Here is a 21,570-nt window from a genome sequence, read left to right as displayed (position 1 = left end):
TGGACCCTCCCTGTGGTCAGTAAACTCTCCCCCGCTCCCCCAGAATGGAGGTCTGCCCGGAGTCTGGACAGGTGAAGGACTGAGGAGGCAGCCAAGAGGCAGGCAGAGCCCGCCTTCCACGCCTAAAAGACCATCCTAGGGGTGTTCAGTCTGCAGACTAGGTGCTAGCCCAGGAGGCTGGGAGATAGCCAGAGGTAGGCAGCCTACGAAGCTCACCCCGGATGCTGCCCACACGGAGAAGGTGAGGGCGCTAGGGTCTGGCTGGCCTCCAGGCCTCTCCGCGAAGCCACAAAGAGAAACCAGACGCAGGGGCCATACGTGTTGGGGTAGGAGGCTTCAGCAAACCTATGAATACTTCTCAGCCAGAGACCCCCCCTTAGAGATCGCCTCCTCCCTCCCTTGCTCAGAGAAACAAGACAGAGTGGAGATTCAGCATCTCAAGGAGAGAAAAGGTCATCTGGTAGCATTCTCCATCCACATCAGCCCCTGCCACCCGCGCAACCCGTCTTTCTTATTCTTCAAGATTTCCCAGGATGAAATATTTCCCCAAATGCTACAGCGTTTCTAGGAGGATCAAAGGGAACAACCAAATACCCAAGCCCTCCAACTCTTCCCTCTTGCCGCCCGCTGCCCTATCCCCATGCTGGGCTTCAAACGCAGGAGGAAATTAGCACAAGGCCCCCTGTCATCGCAAGCAGTGACTTGTGAACATGTGCTTGGGCTGTTTCTCCTCCACTACACGAGGTTTGGGGCAACTCACTGGGGGCTTGTTTTTTATTTTTTTAATTTTTTTTTTTTTAAAGAACTGTGTGTATGTTAAAGTCATTAAGGTTTGAAAAGGGGTTGGTGGGCAGGGGAGTAAAGGCCATTATATGGGAAGAGAAGAAAAATGACCTGTCTTCAGCCTGTCAACAGGGGAAAGGTCTCTGCACCAGGGCTGGGGTCGGGGGCCTGAGCAGGCATCTCTGTGCCTGGATGGCTGGAAGCAGGGTGAGAGCAAAAGGTTCATCGCTCTGTCCATGCCTTGGCCATAGCAGTAGCTAGGGCTGCCCGGGAGCCGGCTGTCACCGTGCATGTGTTAGAGAGCCACCAAGACGGAAGAGAGCTGGGGGATAAGACAGAACACAAGACAGCGAACACAGGTGGTGCATTTCCTATGTCTCAGGCACTGCACATACGTTCTGCATCTACTTTCCAGGTAATCCCTCTTTTGCAGAGGAGAGGATGGAGAGTCCGGGTGGTTAAGTGCCCTGCCCGAAGTTACTCGGCGAGCAAGCGGGAGACAGAGCATGGAAACAGGCCACACAACGCCGTGGCCCAATCTTTGGAGACTTGCTCCAGTTAAGACCAGCTCATCATTTGGAGTTCCTGCCCCTAAGGGCAGCCACCGCCCCTCACCCCAAAGCGGCCACGGGCAGCTGGGGCAGAAGACATCTCAGCTGGGGTGTGGACAGGCGGGTAGGCAGCAGGGTAAAGAAAACAACTGCTATGGCCCTGGTCAGGTGAAGCCTCTGGTGTCTCCCTTTCTTCCAGGTTTGAGAAGGCACGAAGGTGGCTGGTTCCTCTGGAACCCCAAACTCCCAGCCTTCCATCCACCCTCCCTAACCTCAGCACTCACTCCGCAGGGAAACTCTATCCTCCAGGCCTGAGCCCATGACCTCTTCTTTCGTTTTAGACCCTAATGTACCCGCGCAGGAGGCGGATCTGCGTGTGCGTGTGGTTCTCTGGAGCAACATGGCACTGCTGACGGCCGCGAGGAACGTCATGGAAGCGCCGTCCTGCTCGGGGCGCTAAGGTGCCTTTCTGTTCTGAGGGCAGAGCAGCCCCTTCAAAGACAGGCTGTGCCTTCCCAGGCACTTTGGTCACCTCCCTAGGCTAAGAAGAGGGGTAGCAGGAGGGGCACAAGGCAAGGCTGTGACAGTTATCACATCCTCCCGGGTAGCTGGACCCCGAGGTGGAGGTCCCCGTTGCCCAGAGCGCATGCTCCAAATGACCGCTCAAGTGACAGCGTTTGCTTTCCTTGTTGGGGAAGTTCTGGAAGGATGAAAGTCCGATCCCACTGGCTGCTCCACAGGCCTCCTTTGCCAAAACATACTGTGAAACGACCCCTGACCTCCACCTCATACTTTCTCTGCTCCACCTCCCGTCAGCCCTGTTTGCTCCTCTCCTCCCCGGAGACGGTTAGACAGCTCGGTAATTTAGGAATCACTAGCAAGAGAGGTGCAGAGGTCAGAAGTCAGAGAGGGGCTGGGGTGTGGGGGAGTGGATGTCACCCCTGCTCTCTGGAGAGACACCCCCGCTCCTCCCAGAGCCCACCTCCTGCCACCATCTGCAGACCAGGCCCCCGCGGGGCCGGGAAGGTCGGGCTGGGGGCTGGGGCTGGGCACCGCTGGCTACAGATAGGGGAACATGGGTTTTTTAATCATACCCTGAAAAATAACTCAAGATGCAAATGCAGGCCTCCGATTTTCTTCTTTGGAAACTTCGCTAGGAAAGGAAAGGCTAGATCCTGCCGAGGAGCCAGCTGAGGTAGGAAGTTCTTTCTACCATCTCACTTGAGCTCCTTCCTGCTCTAGCTGCTATACAGACAAAAGCCAATTTACCTAGTCTCTGTCCTCTTTCTTTCCAGGACCTGTTCGGTCCAGCCCAGCACTTAGCTCAGCTCCAAACGCTGTGAATGGCTCAACTCCCTCAAGATGAGAAGCTCGCTCAGGTCCCTTCCTTGAGCAATCGGGACCACCACGAAACCACGAAAGGGTTTTGCTGCACGTCCATAGTTACTAAAAGTGCTTTGCTCAGCCCACAGGAATGAACATTTTTGGAAATTCCATTCATGGAAAGTTAGCTCCAGAAAGGTCTTGTGGTGCAACCTTCTCATTTTGCAGATGGGGATGGGAACAGAGGCGCACCCGCTGGCTGCTGCTGGTTGGTAGCAAGAACGAAGGCTTTTCTGTTGTCCTTTGCGGCTGTGAGGAAGAAAAGGGGCTCGGGGACCTGTCTCAGGCTGAGCAGAGCCACGGATGGGGCTTGTGTCCAGCTGGGCGGGCTTCTTGCCCACCCTGGGAGGGGCAGCTCGGCCCGTCTCTGGGGGGGACCTGCTGCTGGGTGACCCCGTGCGTTTACATCACTTCACAGGGTGGTCACCTCCCTGGCTGGGGGAGCCCGTGGAGGCCGAGGGGCTGGGATCAGAAGAGACACTTTCCTCCTACCAGGCCCTCTCCACCTGTGGAATCCAGCTGGGGCTGCCAACGTCCCGGCCCAGAGAGAGAGCCTTTCCTCTCTTCCTCCCACGTACTTGGAGGAAATGGGAAGGCTGAGGTCAGGGAGGAGGGGAGAATTTATTCAGTCTGGTACAGTGAGTGAAAGCTCTTCTGGGGCTCCCTTCCCCTCCACGGGTGAGGTCAGAAGAATAAAGGTCACAGATGGACCTGCCATTGGATGAGAGAGGCACATGTGTTCTTGTGTGCATGGGGAGGAGGGGGGTGGGCACCAGGGTTTGATGACTCAGACAGGGGAGAAGTCACTGATGGCTTATAAAGAAGACAAGGTCCATCCTGAATCCGGAGGGAGGGAACTGAAGCCCTATGAAGTCACTTTCTTGAATGTCACTAACATTTCATTTCACCCTCCTTCTGCCTTCTTGTCTCTTTCTTCCTCTTTCCCCCTTAACCTCCCGCAGCAGGGGACGGGGAGCAGAGGGAGCCGCATAAGGGTTCTCCAGGGCCTCCTTGACTCTGCTGACCATCAGCGGCCATGAACTGCTGCTGACAGACGAGAAATGAAGTGGCAGAGACGGAGGGAGGGCAGATGTCTGCAGCTGCATGGTGCACCCCCTCCCTGCTGCCCCCTGGTCCCAGGCTGTGGGTGGGGGGAGCTGGGCCAGGTGGGGTGGGCGGAGGTGGGAGGAGGGAGCGGAGGTGTAGGAATGTCACAACTCTTCTGTTCATTTGCCAACCTGTACGCTTTCTTTAGACCTTGAGTCTTGCAGCTAGTAGGCTGCTCTTCAACTTGCCTGGGGAGGACGGGGCGGCTGTCCACAGCAGAGGAGGAATTCAGGCGGTAGCTGCAGCCAAGTGGTTTTGCAATAATATCCTGCCTCCCAGCCCCACCTCCTGCTGCAGACACAAGCAAGGTACACTGAGGGCACTCCGAGATAAGGTGGGTGTAGTGTCATTAGCCTGCCTGACTTACTCATCACACCCCGGGCCTCCACTGGGGTGGGTGTGGGTAGGGATGGGAACAGAGGGACACCGACGGGAGGTGAGGCAAGCGGTTATGCTTCAGTCAGTTTTGAAAGTTGTTGACATGATAGAGATGGAATGAGAGATGCAGAGCCAGATACTGGGCATACCCAGCTAGACCTGCCACCCAGCTCACTCGTGGGTCCAGCTGCTGTGCCCAATTGGCAAGGTCCCCTGATGGGGAGAGAAGTCAGGAAGGGCACATGCACACACGCACACATACATACACACCACACACAGTTTCCTGTGCTGCACGTGCATGCATGGGCACACATGTCATACACACACACACACACACACACACACACACACACACCACATAGTTTCAGGGAGATTCTGGAAAGGATCTTTGGCCCATTCTCAGAAAGCCTCAGCTGTTCCTCCAGACTCCAGGGCGGGGGGAGGGGGGGGCGGGGGGGAGAGGGCAGCAGATGGTCCCAGCTAAGCAGGCAAGTCTCCCAGCGCCTCTAAAACTAGGGTCTGGGCCCCTCCAAGGCCAACAGTCCAATTAAGCTTTGTTCCCACAGGTGGAAAGCAAATGAATTTGGAGCCATTCCTTCCCTTCTTTCTGGCATCAAGCCTCAGGCCTCACCCCCTCCCCCTCGGCATCCTTGCAATTTCCCATATGGACTCCTTGCCTCCCACACTCCACTCTGAAGATTAGGTTACTCAGGGATCACAGACCCCCAGAAATACTTCCTTCCAAGATGTCCTCCAGACTGCAGGACCTGCCTGAATCATTCAAAGGAAAACTCAGGGCTCACAGGCTTGGCTCCCACTAGGAACCTTCTCTCAGGAGGGGGCTCCTGGTGATGAGAGCCAAAGATTCCCGAACCTTCCATGATATGCCCTCCTTCCTTCTCCCAAGGGCCTGGAAAAGCTGCAGGGAGATTCTGGTGCTGTACTCTCCCTTCCAGAGCCCTCTCCTCCTCCTTGCAGAGCTAATGGGCATGACGGGCATAAATATATCCATACATCTCTCTATAAATATACACATCTTTAGCTATATATATCTTTTCTTCTAAAGATTTGGCAAGAATTCCCTAGAAGCCTTTTCCATGACACAATAGAAAACCAGCCGAGTCATCGGTTTGATGGTTCCCACAAATACAGCTTCAGGTTGACCTTTGCAAAGCTCCTTTGAACTCTGCTTCCAGTAACTGAACCCCTTCAGCCCTCACCAGGCTCCAAGCCCCTGGCAACCACAAAATACAGCTCAGTTTCCTGAAGCTGCCACTTCATTCCTCATTGGCCTCTGTTTGAAAGAAAAAAAAAATTTTTTTTTTTTAAATCCATTGCTTTTGACCTATCATCTTAAAAAAAAAAAAAAAAGGCTTAGTATCTGAGCTCCAGCTGGCAGCAGGAGGGAACGAGTCGGGCAGCAGGATCCCATGGCACTGAGGGAAGCTGTGGGTAAGGATGGGGTGCTGGTGGCTAGCCCCACTGTGGGCAGGATGGTGGGGCCCACTGAAGGCATCTATCAAGGCTTAGCAAGCCCTGGGGCAGTGAGCAAAGACGTGATGGGTCTCCCCATGATGGCTTGTTGAATAAACAGGAGAAATTCCAGGGTATGAGAACAGAGCTGGAAAAGCCACTCAGGTAATGACTTTCTAAGGCGGTTATCATTGGGCACAAGGTTCTGAGAATGCTATCTTCATCAGCCTGCATCAGCACTTGTTGGAAGGAGGCCCAGGAAGGGAGGAGGCAAAGACTGGCTCTTCTGGCTCTCTTCTTCCCCCTCCTCCACTATTATACCTTCGGTGGGCGGAGACAGCCCCTGCGGCTTTTTTTTTTTTTTTTTTTTTTTGAGGTATGAAGAGCCTAGCCACATGTTGACACCATATTTAATCCTGAAACAGGGTTTTCTTTTTTTGATTTTCAAAGTAGGGGCTGGAAGAGGGGATTCATAAGTAGAACGTGGAAAGCACAAAGCAGAAACGGCAGAGAAATGCAGAGTAAAGGTAATTTAGCAAAAAACAAACAAAAAAAACCCTTTGAACCCACAACTACACCTCCGATAGCCTTTCTTGTTGAGTATTCTTTTTTTTTTTTTTTTTTTTTTAAGTTGGGTTACTATCTTGGCAAGGGAGGGTGCCGGCAGGTGTTCAATGATGGTGTCAAGAATGTCTTTCAGGAAGGTAGGTTCTGGAGGCAAGGGGCGGTGATGGAGAAAACGGGGTGCGTGGAGGAGTAGGTGGCCCCACATCTGCAGAGAGGTAGCTGCTCTGAGAATTGCAACGTGATTTTGTGCAAAATTCTTCCTGCAGGAGTAAGGGGGAGGGACAAGAGGCACATTGCTGTGTTTTGCGGACCTAAGAATTCTGAGCTGGAATGAAAGGCAGCTCACTGTGTCTTGGGGCAGCTAGCTCAGCTCCTCTACTCCGTCTCCCACTTTCTTCTTTATTGTTAGTGACTATCGTGAGGATTAACTAAAAGGGCCCGGAGTCCCTTGGCAACGGGTCTCAGCAGACCCTGGGCATGATTAGCCCTGCAATTACTCCACATCTGGAAAAGGTAATGGCTCCCAGACTGGCAGGGGCATGTCAGAGACCCAGGGCAGGAAGATGTTTTCCGTCACCTCGCTGATCTCGGCTCCGTGGTGTGTGAGGCTGCATTTGGAAGGCAGCGGGGCAGCAGCCGCAGAACCTTAATAGCAGATACGTTCCTCAGAAACACCCCAAGTCACATCCCTTTCTGCTCTGTACTTACAGCTCACTTCCCTCCAGCTGACCTCAGGCAGACAAACCTGAAAGCCTCACCAATCAAACCCCTTCCCTGGAAGAGAGCACCACAGCTGGAATGGGGGAAGAGGTGTTTGGGGCACCCTCCCCTCCCCGAACTGTTGCTACCTTTCCTGTTGGGACATGACCAACCATTTTGTAAAAGTTCCTTGTGTTCCCCCCTCACCACCACCTGCAGGGCATTACGAGGTCACATATTTTTGGTCTGTGGGCTGCAGATGTCAGATTCTCTCTCTAGGGCCTTGCTCGTTGCATGTTTTTGTTTTTGTTTTTAATGGGGGGTGGCATTTTAACCTGCCATCACATGGGTGACCTATGAGATTGATGGGGAGAAGGGGGGAGGCTTTGGGACAGCAGCTATAGCATGTGACTGTAATCGCCCTGCTGCCAGGACATATGGTCAGAGTACCATGGTGACTGGTGACAGAAATGCATCTTGAAGGTCTGAGGCGACTAGTACAATGGGGAGGGGAAGGTGGACAGCACTGACCCCTTATATCTGGACAGGAGGGTACAGTTTTCCGGATGTTTTCACACCTACTCTGTCCCACTAAATCTGCCCCTTAATCCTGTGAATCAGGAACCAGAATTATCAATGTCTCTTTTATAGATAAGGGACGGGGTGACTTCCCCAAGTCAATGGCTGTACAGCCAGGGCTAGAGCCCAGGCCACTTGATTCCTGGACTCCTTTTCCCCAGCTCCACAGTGCCTCATGGCCACTGCTGCGTAGCCAGAATCTTTGAGAGAAGGAAATGCAATGTCTTGTCTTCAGGGGAAGCGGGAAGGGAGCAAACACATCTCACACCTTCCAATAGATTGTAGGTATCTGAAGAAAGGGCCCTTGCCCTATGGTCCTTTATACCTCTCATGGCCCATAACCCACAGTCTTCCAAATATATTGTTTGAATGGCTACTTTAGGTTAGGATATAAGGAAAGACACAAGGGACCCAAGACATCATGGGGGGTTGGTGGGAACTCTGAATCACAAAACTAGGGTTTACGTCTAGGCTTCAAGATTTACCCACGGAATAATCAGCTGGGAAGTTTGTCTACCCCATCGTGAAAATGGAGAGAAGAATGTCCACCTCTAGAATTTCTATCAGAACTGACTGAGAAGAGAAATGCAAAAGCATACTGCACACTGTGGGGCATCAAGTTGGATCTTCCTGAGCCTGAGGCTCAGGAGGTCACAAAGGTAAGACAACAGAGAGGTAAGGAAGCTCCTCCTCCGAGGGTCCTTAGAGTAACGTGCATGCCCTCCTGCCCCAGGCAGGTTGGGTGTACTGTGCTCAGGGTGGGAGGGGGGGCTATGTTGGGGGCGGGGGGCGAAGGGTCTGTTGCATTGTAGGCTCTCGGTGAATGAGTATCCATTCTAAAAACTACTCTATTGTGAGAAGCACGAGGAGAAGAGCAAAAGGCGGTGATAAGGACATTGGGAGGATCCCTCCCAGCCTCAGAGTCGTAAATGATTTCTTCTCTAAAATGAAATGTCTCCTGAAAGGGTCAACTGCCACCACTGCTTAGTGCTTCCACGCCAGTCTCTGGGTCTCTGCTGAATCGACGGGTAAACATGGATGACTCTTTACGGACAAGAGCATGTCAGGGGAAGTGGTGGTGGCTGCGGCCTACATCAGCTGACTCGCCACAGAGAGAGGAGAAGATGTCGGTCTCGGGGTTGATTCTGGTGCCTGGGATGACCTACACACAGGACCCCTGAGGAAACCTGCGCAGAGATGGAGGCCCACCAGGAGGGTGCACTGACTTTCCCTTCTCATCTGCCTGAGCCCCCGGAAAGAGCCAAGCTAGGGCTGATGTGCATATGGGCTAGCGTTTCCCAGTCCCCACCCTTTGCCAAGCACCACACTAAACGATGACCATTTGTGACCTCATTTAATTTTCCAAGCGCCCTTCAAGGTAGGGATCATCATTCTCATTTCGCAGGTGAAGAAACCAAAGCTGAGAGAGGCTAACTCATTCCTCCAAAAATCATTTAGCTCGTAGGTGGCAAAGATACAATTTGAGACAAGATGGGCTGACTTGAGAGTCCATATTCGTGCCGTCACACACCCCGCCCCTGTCCAAACAGCTCACCGGTCAGGAGCTACCAACAAATACCGCACCTCCTACAAGACGCACTAAATCAACGCGAGGAGAAGCCGGAGGCTGGCAGAGAGCAGATCTTTATCAAGACACTTCAGGAGTAGGAGAAATATTTCCACCCTCTTCCCAGCCAAAGGGTTGGCTGTGTTTGTGAGATGAGAAACACTTTGTGGGGAGGGGCGGGAGGGTGCAATCTCCAGCTAAAATCACCACCCACACCAAAATAAACCTGAAGGCAAACGGGGACCTCCGGGATGCTGTTCGATGGTTTATGTGTGTGTATGTGAGTACGTGTGGGGGAGAGGGAAAGAAGGAGGCGGAAAAGAGAAAGTAATATCTTTTTCTCAGACCCAATGGCATTTATCAACCATACTCTCCTCCCCAAATGCAGGCTTCTCCCTCACTCACTTATTACATGTGTTCTCTTTCCTGACCTTGTGCAGAGAGCTACAGCATGGTTCGGAATGAGCACAGACTTTGGGGTGACTTTGGGGCCGGCCCACCTGGGTTTGGTCTCCTACTCTACCACCTGCTGAGTTGGCCCGTAAATACATAGTACGTGAATGAATGGGGAAATAATTGAACCTCCCTGAGATTTAGTTTTCTTGCCTGGAAAGAAAGTCACAGTACCTGTGTTGCAGGATCATTACCAGGAGTGAATGAGGAGAAGGTCGGCACATAATTAATAACTCAATAAATGTTTGTTGCCCTGATCAGAGCTTCTCAACCTCAGTACTACCGACATTTTTGGACAGGATGACGCTTTGTTAAGTGGACTCTTCTGCGCCTGTGTAAGACGTTCTACAGCATCCATGCCCTCTATCCACTAGATGCCAGTAGCATCTTCTGTCCCAGACATAAGAATCAGAAATGTCTCCAGCCATTGCCAAATGTCCACAGAACCACCCCCATTGAGAAATACTGGCTTCAGGTAACATTCCCAACAAGTAATGCATTTGAAAGCATGTAGTAGGCACTGATAGTAATAGTCACTGTGTTGAATGGGGGAGTGGAGGTATGAATGAACACACTGCATAATGTAGTTCTGCAACTTAAAATCCTTGGCAGGAAGAGGAGGGTCTCCTTAGTTCTTTACCCTTGAAGGTTCACGGAGTCACAGAGAAGTCTGATGGGCCCCCTCTGGCCCCCTCACTGGTGTTTCTGTCCCCTTTCGGCAGCTGGAGCCTGTCAGGGTTTGCCGGTGCAGCACAGACAGGAGGGAGGCAGTGAGCTAGGTGAGGCTGAAGGAGTCTTTCCATCTGGGAAAGGCCAGTCCCAGAGGGATTTGCCTGCAGCACTGATGGTTTGAATTTCGGTGTATGAGACGTGAATGTCGGAATCACACGCACTTCCCAAAGAACCTCATCCTTTGCCACAGCCAGCCACAGACTTCGGTAGGAGCCCCTATATCCTACCTTACTTGGTGGCATTGGCACACACCTAGAAGCTACTTTGACTCACTTCGAGAAGATACTTTCACACCAGAGCAGAGAGATGATCCATCCGGGTGCTAGGATTTCTTCCTTCCCTCCCCTCCTCGCTCCGCCCTTTTCTTTTCTTCCTTTTTAAACATTTACGAATGTCTGCTACATTAGTTGGTATATAGACACAGAGATGATGAATACAGCCTCTGTCCTAAAATTGCTGAGGGACAGGGAAAGGAAAAAGGGTGATGACAATTGTATAATGATAATAGGAAACACCGACTGAGCACTGATTCTATTTTGGATACTGATCTCTGTGCTTTACATGTATTCCCTCATTTCCATGGCCCTCACAACAAGCCTGGGAGGCGCAAACTATTTCCAGTGTGCAGCCCGGGAAGCAGGCACAAAGTGATGTGACTCTTACTACGTCACCGTACACTAACCGGCACAGTCAGGAGTGGACTCCAGGATATTTTGGCTCTTGGGTCTGGGCTTTTCTTAACTACCACTTAGCCCAGCATTTCATCGTCTGCTATTTGAACCCGTTTTTCTTAAGCAACAACAACAAAAAAAATCAGACCCATAACTGTGACATACATAAAAACAGAGGAGGGCAAGATGCTTTGATTAAAAAGGGTGGAATTGGAGGACTGGAGGGGTCCCTCTAGGGCTCAAAGGCACACTGTTTAAAAGCCATGAGGTAAGGAGTCTTCACATTTTAGTTTCAGAGATAGCTTTGAGAATCTGATGCAAGCAATGAGCTGTCCACATAAAATTACCGATATGTAAATGTTTACTGAACGTAGGTTTAAAATGCTGTGCATTTGGGGCGCCTGGATGGCTCAGTCGGTTAAGCGTCCGACTTCAGCTCAGGTCATGATCTCACAGTTCGTGGGTTCGAGCCCCACATTGGGCTCTGTGCTGACAGCTAGCTCAGAGCCTGGAGCCTGCTTTGGATTCTGTGCCTCCCTCTCTCTCTTTGCCCCTCACTTGCTCATGCTCTGTCTCTCTGTGTCTCTCAAAAATGAATAAATGTTTAAAAAATGTTTTAAAAATAAAAATAAAAAAACCAAAATGCTACCCTTTCAACTTGTGCCATATCTTCCTATTGGGTCTCCCTCCCTCTGTGTCTAACATGGGGGTGGGTGACTGCAGTACAGTGAACGGTGAAACCCAGACAGTCCTGGAACTGCTTCGTTTGCTCAGAAAGAGCGGAGGACCCGGGTTTGGGTCCTAACAAGGGTGCTAACATTGCCCCCACACAGCCTGAGAAGGCCTGGCTGTCAGAAATGATCTGTGCCTCAGTTTCCACACTAGCCTCATGCTAGTGAGCTTCCATATCTTGGATATTATTAGAACAGACAAAAGATGGGCATCCAGGTTCCATTGTGAGCGTTACTGCTGGGGGATGCTGGGTAAGTCACTTGACCCCTCTGGGCCAGTTTCTTCATCCTTAAAATCAACACCCATGGGCTTGTTACAATTAGTGGATGAGCTCAGTCAGCATGGGTGAAATATACATGAAACTCTTTATATTCCTCAAACCACTAACCGCATTTAAGGGTGTTGTTATTATTTTGGGATGCAGACACGATCGAAGTTTCATACCGAGAGAGTTACCTTCTCGACCGGGAACCAGAGAGGATAATGGAGATCACTTTTACTTAAAAGGGACAAATTGAGGCCCAAGATATGCAATGATTTGCCTGATCACCCATCGATGCGTTTTTTGGAGTTGTGGGGCGAACTCCTAGCTTAGGGCATTTAGCTCTGGACAATCCTTGCAACATCCAGTGGCCCTGGGGCCATCTGCTCCCTCATCTCTGGCCCCTGTCCCTCGGCTAAGAACAGACTCTGGGAACAGCCTCTTGCTATGGCTCCCCTGATCCTCCGTGCTCAGGTTGGAGATGCAAATCAACTTCCAAGCTCTCAGTGATGGGGAAATGAGAAGGCTCTTGATTGGGTCTGCCTGCTGTTAATGAGCTGATCTGGGGGAAAAAAACCAAGTGAAAATGAACAATCACTACCCAGAGTCGCCAGAGTGTTCTGTGCAACCCGCCCGACATACGTGTTTTATGCAGTGCTCAGACTGCTGGTGCCTGGGGCCGGCAGGCAGGTTTACGAGATTAAAGCCCAGTGCCCAATAAATAATTTAGCAGCTTACTGCAAAAAAAACATACACACAGTATAATAGCTACTATCTCCAGCAGTCTGATGTGTACATACATTTTAAATGCACATCACTTTCATCTACATGTTTCCATTTGATGTGGAGTCCAAAACCAAATAAGGAGGAGAAAAAGAACATCACCTCCACCCTCTGTCTACGCCCTGCCCCTCAGATGGCGTTGATGAGAAAGAAAACCATTCAAGGCGCTAATCATTCAGGGCTTTACCAGCTTCTCCACATCCCACCCCCTCTCTTATCTCTGCTTTATTCTTTGCTTTCAGTTGCTGTTTGTGTGTGTAGGAAGAATCTGCAATCTCTACTAGACCAATTATTCATTCAGAATTTGGTTTTCTTCTCCCAGGGGTGCCTTTTATGGAGCAAAGCTGGCTCCGGGTGCTGTCTCCTGCAGCTTCACAAGTGACTTGCTAGTGGGTGCAGCTCAAAAGCTGAAACAGATAAATATCACTACCATGGCCACCAGCGTCCTGGCTGAAGTTTTAATGAGCTAGAAGGAGTGGTGAATGTATGATAAGAGTCGGTCCTGGGTGCAGAAAAGGGAAAGAGTATTAGAGGAGGAAGAGGATGGGATGAGTGTGATGTGGAGAGAGGGTGGGAGGAGGCAAGAGAAACTTGCAGGGAGTTGCTCCCAGATCCAGAAGCATCAACGGGAGATGAGTGGTGCATGGTAATCTGTGTAGCAACAGAAACAGGCAGGAGACAATGAAGCCGAAAGGAAGGATCCTCTCCTCACTGGGAAGTTTACTGGTTCTTATCACAGTTAAGGGACAAGTGGCCTCAGTGGGGGAGACAGGCATGAGGGACAGTGGTGGGAAGGCCCTCTACCTTTCGTGGAAATTGGGGAGGCATCCATTTCCACACCAGCCCCTTGGCTCTCCTTCTGTGGGTAGCATCTACCCCAGACCCACCGGCCACTGGCCTTGCACACACAGCACCAAGCATACCCCAGCCCCCCCTACTTTTGCACCTCCTTGGCCTTGGAGGCATTTACTGCCAGTGGCTGTGGTTTATCTCCCGTTGTTTATGGCCGGGGACAGGCTGCCTACAAATAGCTCCCCAAAGAGTAGGGAAATGCAGGCATCTGCCATTCTGTGAAGCTCTTTCCAGAAATGAAAAGGACAGTCATAAAATGTTGCACGGGGGGGCGGGGTGGAGGGTGGGTAACATGCATCATAAAAAGCGTAATGGACTAATGCTAATACACAGACTGGCTGCAGCCCAGGGGTGTCTGCTGAGCTCAGACATAAATATTGGGGAGGCACCAAGGAGACAGATTTTTTATTTCTTTGATTTGATGGTAGGGGGAGGTTGGGCATATTTTTTCCTCTGTTTCTCTGACTGTGGCCATTCCTCTGGGAATACCACCAGTCTGTCTGAGACTGAAGCTACTCAGTGTTTTATGGCTTCCAGAGTACCTCCAGAGACTGGAGGTGCAGGAGGATCTGTGGGTGCATGCTATTGCCTCACAGGGTGAGTCAATCTGGGGTCTGGTTGGTATGAGCCAAGATCTTGCAAGTGACAAGAGAGCTGGACGCGGTGAGTATAATCATGCTGAATGTGTGCTTGAATGCGTATATGAGTAACCATGGACCTGCACAACATCAGGCTAATTTCCAATATTAACGGATTGATATTCTCTGATTAAAGTGCTCTGCTTAGTGGAAACAAAAACAGCAACCCCAACAGTAACCCAACGCGAATCTCCATTCCCTCTCAACTTCAGGTATGAGGAGTAGAACACTTGTTAGTTCATTAATGAAAAGTGCAGGCACTTGAGGATTCAACCATTCAACCACACACCCCGTTTTCTAGGCGGTTATATGAAAAAGCACCTACATCTTTGGTGACTGTTGGCCATTGGCCAATTGCTGGCTGTCCACATATTTGCCTTCAAGCACACACTTGCAGAGAGTGGTCAGATGTACAGTGGATGTGCGGGGCAGTCGGCGGAAAGGAATATGGATCCTGTGTAAAAAGAGCCTCTATTCTGGGTGATGTTCAGAGGGTCTCACCCCTTTCTCCGCAGCCTCGAAGTACTCAGTGAGTACTCTATGAGTAGGGTGGGAGCTGTGGGCCCTGACCTCAAGGACGGGTTTAGTCTACCTAAGAGCCTGGAACACTGGGGACCAGCAGAAGCCACGTTGCCTACAGAAGGGCAAGGAGCCCCTGCTGAGCCTTTCAGTGTGTGCAGTGGGAAGACTGAGGGCGAGTGGTACTCATGTTCCAACACACCATCTGTTTGGGAGGAATTAAAATCCCATGTGCTGTCCCTAGCATGGGAGGAAGATCAAGTGGCCTTCTTCTGAAGCCATGGGCACCGAGAGCCATCCTTTTGTCTTCTGTACCTGGGTCCTGTGAGAGGAGACAGGGGAGAGGGGGGCGGGGAATGTTCTTAGGTGCAGAAGGCCTGTGATAAGCAATTCAGGTACTTTCTGAACCTTCTTAGAATCTTGATGAGGTAGATATTATTATCATCACCTTCCACTCCAAGTTTCCAAGAGGTTAAGTAACTTAGGGTCATATGCTTTATAAATAGTAGAGTTAGGACTTGAACTCAAACCAATGTCTTCTCATGATGACTTAAACATATGAAAGGGAAAAAAATCAATAAATGATTTGGAGGAAAAATTATTTTCAGTCGGAAGGTCAAAACAGCTGGGACTAATGCATCCCTTATGTCAACTGGTGCATATTATAATTTCAAGTGATAAGGCGGGGGTGGGGGCCACCACATGTGCTATTGTTAGCAAAGGGTTAGAGAAGCCTTGTGTGCATGATGAATTGCTCAGATTGAGGGTGAGTGGGGTACTGCTAAACTGGGGGCCTGCTGAGACTCATAGACAGGGCTCCCCAGTAAACAAACACGCTACAAATTTACCTAGAAAAGCATCTCATCACGACAAAGAGTTCATCCTTTCCTACCTCACGTAGCAGTGAGTTCTTTTACATGTGAGGTTTAACCGGTGCTCTGTGGCCCAGAGAGCTCTCCAGGTGAGGGGCCTTCGAATCGGTTGTGAGTGGGGGTCTTACCCAATCGGCTGCCTCAAAATGAGGCTCAACTGGGCCTATCAGTAGGGGCTCAGTCCCTTTCAACCAAGCATAGAGCATAAAGAAACATTCCTCTTCGTTTAGTTGACTCACAGCCACGTTAAAGTCTGGAGAAGACACCATAGTATCCAGTCCCTTAGCCTAAGCTGCCTCGCACTAGGTTAGACTTTGACAAGACCTTCCTGACTGTGAAGGTCCAAGGGCTTGACCATGAGCAACCACCATTGGCTCTGGAATATCCATTCCTAAAGACTCTATGGAATGGGAGATACACCTAATTGCCGCCCACAGCAGCGGGCAGGAGACAACCTTTCCTCCAGCCTCACCTTTGCTGGCTGGTATTTCAGTAAAGGCCCAATACAAATATAGAATGTATAATTTTCACATCATTCTTGGCAAATCCCAGGTGCGCCCCATTAGCAGAGTTCCAAGGATGCCATTTTCTATCAAGAAAAAGACATGCAGCATCGTAGTGCTTAGCTCAGGGCCCTATTAATAGCAATCCTAATTATATGGCTGCAAATTTAATTCATAGCAATGATTAGTGTCAGAATCAAAGGCATCAGGCATCAATATTGATGGAATTGCATAAGCCCCATAAACAGAGAACAAGCATTCGGGCCCATCCCCCCAGCAGAGGTTTGCTGTTAACTATTGCATTAATGTCTCTTCCAATTTTGCCAGATCCAAATGACTCCATTTTTCAGTGTCCTCCTACCACCCCCTGGAACCTTTGCCTGCCAGCTCTGAATGGGTATGACTGGCACACAAAAGATCCCAGACAGCATCTTTAAAGAAGAGCCCGGGGGCTCCCAGGGATGCACGGGTGATGGGCCGAGGCCCCACGCTTTACACGGCAGCTCTTGGCCTTGTCGGCCACACTCCTTTGTCTTCCCTTCAGAAGGCTCCCGGCAAACAATGATGCCTGGAGAAAGGGGAGTCAGCTGGGGACTGTGTGTGGCACAAAAGGCTGCCACCCCATCCATTGAGGCCCGGGCTGAGATGGGTGGGGAGGGGGAGGAGGAGGCCTGAGGGGGTGATACAAGGCAGCGTGTGCTGAGGTGACAGCTGCTGTGTCCCGGGTTTCCAGGGCACTCGCGCTCGAAAGAGTGCAAAGCATCAGCCCTCCCACTCTTCTCTCTGAAGGGTAGGTTGTAGGTGACGGACAGACCAATGGGATCGAAGAGAAGACCCACAGGGTGTTAAAGCCTGAGGTTAACAAAGAACAGGTCTGGACCGAGATCAGGACTCACATTCCAGCCGTCCACTAAGTAGCAATGTGACTCTGTCTAGTTACGTAACTTAGTTTAGCCTCAGGGTTCTCATACGGAAAATGGACAGAATATTCATCTTATCTTACAAGGGTAGTAAGAAGCTTAACTGAAAAAACACTTAGGTCAGTGCTTAGCACATAGTAGGTGCTAGTGTTATAATAGAACCCCCACCCCAAGAAAACCCCCACAAAAAATGTGGCATGTCTAGAAAGGACTAACGTGTAAGATTTGAGATTCACGATTCAGTGTTGTTCTGATAGGTCAGAACGTCTTAACCTCAAGGCAAGCATTCTGTGGTTAAGTACCCTCCTTGCTGGCCAGGCTCAGTTAAGATCCCCAGGGCACGTGGAATGAGGGCTCAGGGATGTTGGTCACCCCCCTACCTCCACCCCAAGTCAGGCCTGGGACAGAAAGCTCAGCTAGACTCTTGTTCCCAAGAGAATGATCTGGTATGTTCTGCTCAGGGAATGCTTCCGTGCCAGGGAAAGGCGAGGTTAATCTGAGGTTTTGTGCAGAGGGAATATTCTTCCATATAATAGAAAGAGAGAAGGCCACAAGTTGGAACTGAAGTCCCTGGATTTGAGTCTTGACTCTGATGCTAAGAACCTGAGTGATTTTGAGTGGATTGTGTCACTTTCTCGGGCATCCGCTGTCTCATCTGTAAAATGTGACAATAGCTATCTCCCCTGCCCACCCGAAGTCTGTAGGCTGGACCAGCCTCGGAGGTCCGTTCCAACTATAATATCAGGGCAAGATTCTAACCTTGTATGAGGGAGTCCACCTACTCCCTGGGGGCCCTGCTGCCTGCCGGGGCCCAATTCCTTGGCCCCTCCCCCTTCTCAGGGGAGCTGCTGTTCTCACCTACCCCTGAACTGTAAAGGTGAGAATCCCCCACTTGTTATGAAAGCCTGTCTTTCCAGGTGAAATGGGGACACCTAGCTGGTGGCAGTAACCTTCAATTTAGAAAACCACAGCATGGTACAGGAGTGGAGGCTGATCGGGACAAGCACAGAGGCACCAGCTTCTGAAGTTCTTTCTGCCCCACCTTAGCGCCTACTGACCTTTCTGGAGGCCGTGCCAGGAGAGTCATGGGATGCTAGGAAGGGCTCCAAAGGACAGAAACTGAGATTGACCTTCACCACCTTGTGTCTCCATGTGTTTCCTGCTTCTCTGAGCACATGATAGAAGGACACAGGGTAAGAAGGCAACTGAAGTTTAAGCAGCTGCAAGCTTTCAACTTCATCATCTTGGACTGTAGACGTGACCTAGATATAGGCTGGGCCCATCTCCACCTGAAGTATTTGTAGCCCTGATTCTGGTTCCCACATCTTCCCTTGATTGACCCCACGACCCCATGCAAGTCCTTAATGTCTTTGAATTTCAGTATCATCATCTGCGACAGAGCAGAGAAATATGCCAACCCTTCCTGTTCCTCAGAAAATCATAAGGGATTAATAACATATCAGAATCCAAGGGGAACTGGGCCCTGGAAGAAAAGCATGGTAATAGCACAGAAGTTGTAGCAGGAACACCCGTCTGAGTCACATTCATAGCAATGGCAGCAGCAATGGCTGCTGTTTTATTAAGCACCTACTATGCATCACGCTCTGTATTAGGTACTTTACATCTGTCATGTCTGACACGCAGAGCCATCTTCCAAGACAGCATCAACGGACCAGTTGAGGAAACCAGGCATCCCCCTCCAGCTCCATAGTTAATCTGAGGCAGAGTGTACAGCGCTAGGATATTGTGGTATGCAAAGGACAGAGAATGGCCCCGTTGTAGTTAATTCTGCAAAGCTGCAAGAGCAACCGGACACTTCCCCCAGCCCCGCCCTGGGGAAGGGCCAGTTCATATTGTTTGGTGGAACTCTCGGAAAGCTCTCACTGGTGACTAATGCAGCTGGGTGCCAATGTCCAGCAGGGTTAGATTAGTTTGGCTCAGCTGGTCTAGTCTTCTAAGTATTTTTTCCCATGACTCAGGGCTGGGGGGAAGGGAGCAGGATTCTCTTCCTTCATCTGACCTTGCAAACATGTCCCTAAAAAAAGGAGGCTGATCTGACAGCTCCACTCCCCCCAGGGAGTCCGACAAGAAGTGGAATTTGGGGAAAGCCTCAAAGATGTCAGTAATAATAGCACAAAACATGGTTATGCCAAGCACTATAGTATTCACTTTTCATACAGGATTTCACTCAGTCCTTTGGACCCCTCTGCAAAGTGTTTCTTACTACCTGACTCCGCCCACAGAAGAAAAAATCTGAGGCTCACAAGTTAAGTAACCCTAGTAGTGATAGGGGTGCCTGGGTGGCTTAGTCAGTTGAGCATCTGACTTTGGCTCAGGTCATGATCTCACAGCTGGCTAATTCTAGCCTCACCTTGGGCTCTGCGCTGACAGCTCAGAGCCTGGAGCCTGCTTCAGATTCTGGGCCTCCCTCTCTCTCTGCCCCTCCCCCACTTGTGCTTTTTCTTTCTCTCTCTCAAAAATAAATAAATATTATTAAAGATCTTTTAAAAAAGCAACACTAGTAGTGATATTTAAGAGCAAATAAGCTCAGGGCGCCTGGGTGGCTCAGTCAGTTAAGCATCCAACTTTGGCTCAGGTCATGATCTCGTGGTTTGTGGGTTCGTGGGTTCAAGCATCGTTGAGCTCTAGCCGACAGCTCAGAACCTGGAGACTGCTTAGGATTCTGTGCCTCCCTCTCTCTCTCTGCCCCTCCCCTGCTTGTGTGCTTGCTCTCTCTCTAAATTAGGCAAAAAAAAAAAAAGAGCAAATATGCTCAAACCTGGCACCGTGCTATACACAGATTATTTCCTTAAGCTCTATTTCCTTCTACTAGCACTTTTTCTCCTCCTAACATACTATATATTGCGCTTACTTTTTAATTAGTTAATTTATTTTTGGTCTGTCTTCTGACAATAAGATATAATCTTCAATAGGACAGACCTTTTGGACAGTTTTGTTCACTATTGCTTAACCAGAAAATGGCACATAGTAGGTACTCAGTTATTTTTAGTTCAGGAATGAAGCATCTCACTTAGTCCTCAACAGAATCTCACGAGGCAAGTACTGTCACTGCTCACGTTTTACATGAGGGCCCGGAGGCCAAGGGCAGGGCTATAGCCCAGAAGCTCAGACGCTCTTCCTATGCAAATCGGCTTCTACCTGAAGGCAGAGGAGCAGACCAGATGGCCTCTGGAAGTCCCTTCTGACCCTGAGATACATGTGCATGTCCTATATTGAAGGGCAGGCAAGGCTCAATGGCCTCAAGGGATGTGCTTTGTATTTTCCTAAAGATGAGAGCTCGGCCCCTTAAAGATTCTGTGTAAACGATGTGGGTCACCTGGATTCTGCGAGCTTGAATCATTCCTCCCTCCCCCACCTCGCCCCTGAAACACAGTTTCCTGTGTTTCACCTGTCCTGAGATAAAGCCTCGAGCTCCAGGGGCTCACTCTTGGGCTGCAAAGCAGCCCGCTAAACACACAGCCTGATGCCTCCTGCAGGGACCGTCCAAGACTGGGGTGTATCCGGGGCTCCACAAAGGAGCGCAAAATAAATGAATCTGTAGTCCCTCTCCCTTTAGAATGGCTCGGGGAGATCAGGACTTCCTCCCCCAGGGTCGGTTGGGGCTCTGGATAGAAACCCATGCCCCCCTCTCTCTACACCTGTCGTGGGCCAAGCGGAGGGATGTGGTGGCCGGGGGTGGGGGTGTGAGGGGGATTCTGTAAAAATATGCCTCGTTCCGGGTGCCAACCAAGTGCTGCCGTTCCCAGCTTTCAGAAGACCGGTTCTGGGGACCCAAGAGGCCTATAAAACAACAAAACAAACAGCGCGTTTGGCGGCGGGAGCCTGGGCTGGGAGCCAAACTCATTACCAGGGACGGGGCGGTGAGCTCGGAGCGACTACCCCAGCTCTTCTTCCATGCAGGCTCTGGGGAAGGGGGGAAGGGGGGAAGGGGGGAAGGGGGTGTGCTCCCCGCCACCCCAGCCCCCAGCACGGCTGAGCTGGCCAAGGAGGGGACCGGCTTCGGGTCGGCCGTGACGAGGGCCAGGAGAGCCTGGGTCTCCTACAGCTGGACCTGCGGGCCCCGGTTGTTTACTTGATCCGGGGTTCACACTGAGAAATGAGTGAATCATTTCCACTCAGAGGAATGAGTGGCTATTGTTTGGTGGGGCGGGCACAGACGGAAAGGCATGTTTCTCGGCTTTTCATCCAATTCGGCCTTCTGTCCGCCAAGGCGACTCCACCCCACGAGGAAGCCAAGTAACAGGTTAGGAACTTCAGTGTATTTGGGGAGGACGTCTGAGTGCCAATGTCAACACTGCCAGCGGAGGGGCCACAGAGCCTTAGGTGGGATGCTTAATATCTCTGCGGCTCAGTTTTCCGCATCTGTAAAATGGGGCAGAGACGCAGGGGGCAACGGCCATATGCACGTGTGAAGTATCCTCAGATGAAAAGTAGAAGAGTTTCTTGTAAATAATCAGTGTTCTCAAAAAACTGAGCAATCCCCCTGCAGCTGAGGAACGTTATTACTCTGGTGCCCTCGATGGAT

At 50.7% G+C, this 21,570-nt stretch overlaps 1 protein-coding gene and 2 long non-coding RNA genes across 15 annotated transcripts in view; 2 read left to right on the top strand and 1 right to left on the bottom strand.

Annotated features, from left to right (window-relative positions):
- Positions 1-21,570, bottom strand: part of PLXNA2 (plexin A2) — a 211,598-nt gene that overhangs the window by 151,627 nt on the left and 38,401 nt on the right. Inside the window, exons 4-5 of one of the 4 annotated variants that reach the window (XM_039230126.1) lie at positions 18,083-18,191; positions 12,427-12,499 (exon numbers count right to left, since the gene is read on the bottom strand). The exons of 2 other annotated variants lie outside the window; for them this stretch is intronic. In XM_039230126.1, the coding sequence (XP_039086057.1) occupies positions 18,108-18,191 (84 nt within the window). In that variant the 3' untranslated portion in view covers positions 12,427-12,499; positions 18,083-18,107. Of the gene's footprint in view, positions 1-11,529; positions 12,500-18,082; positions 18,192-21,570 lie in introns of those variants that run through there. One more of the 4 variants, XM_039230125.1, reaches the window with a different exon arrangement.
- LOC120230524 lies at positions 2,342-3,840 on the top strand. The gene is made up of 4 exons (XR_005528062.1): positions 2,342-2,360; positions 2,459-2,529; positions 2,630-2,840; positions 3,680-3,840. It is a non-coding gene; the product is annotated as an uncharacterized LOC120230524 (long non-coding RNA).
- On the top strand, positions 3,936-9,814 carry LOC120230523. 10 transcript variants are annotated; one of them, XR_005528053.1, is made up of 5 exons: positions 3,936-4,158; positions 6,129-6,202; positions 6,307-6,755; positions 7,992-8,195; positions 8,486-9,813. It is a non-coding gene; the product is annotated as an uncharacterized LOC120230523 (long non-coding RNA). The 10 variants fall into 10 exon arrangements; XR_005528055.1 differs by having other exon boundaries at positions 6,126-6,202; XR_005528054.1 differs by lacking the exon at positions 3,936-4,158 and adding an exon at positions 5,584-5,654 and having other exon boundaries at positions 6,126-6,202.

The sequence above is a fragment of the Hyaena hyaena genome, unplaced genomic scaffold (genome assembly GCF_003009895.1).
Source record: "Hyaena hyaena isolate Hyena2069 unplaced genomic scaffold, ASM300989v1 scaffold_43, whole genome shotgun sequence".
Classification (NCBI taxonomy): Eukaryota; Metazoa; Chordata; class Mammalia; order Carnivora; family Hyaenidae; genus Hyaena; species Hyaena hyaena.
The sequence above is the reverse complement of the archived record's forward strand: the minus strand, read 5'-3'. Positions and strand labels throughout refer to the sequence as shown.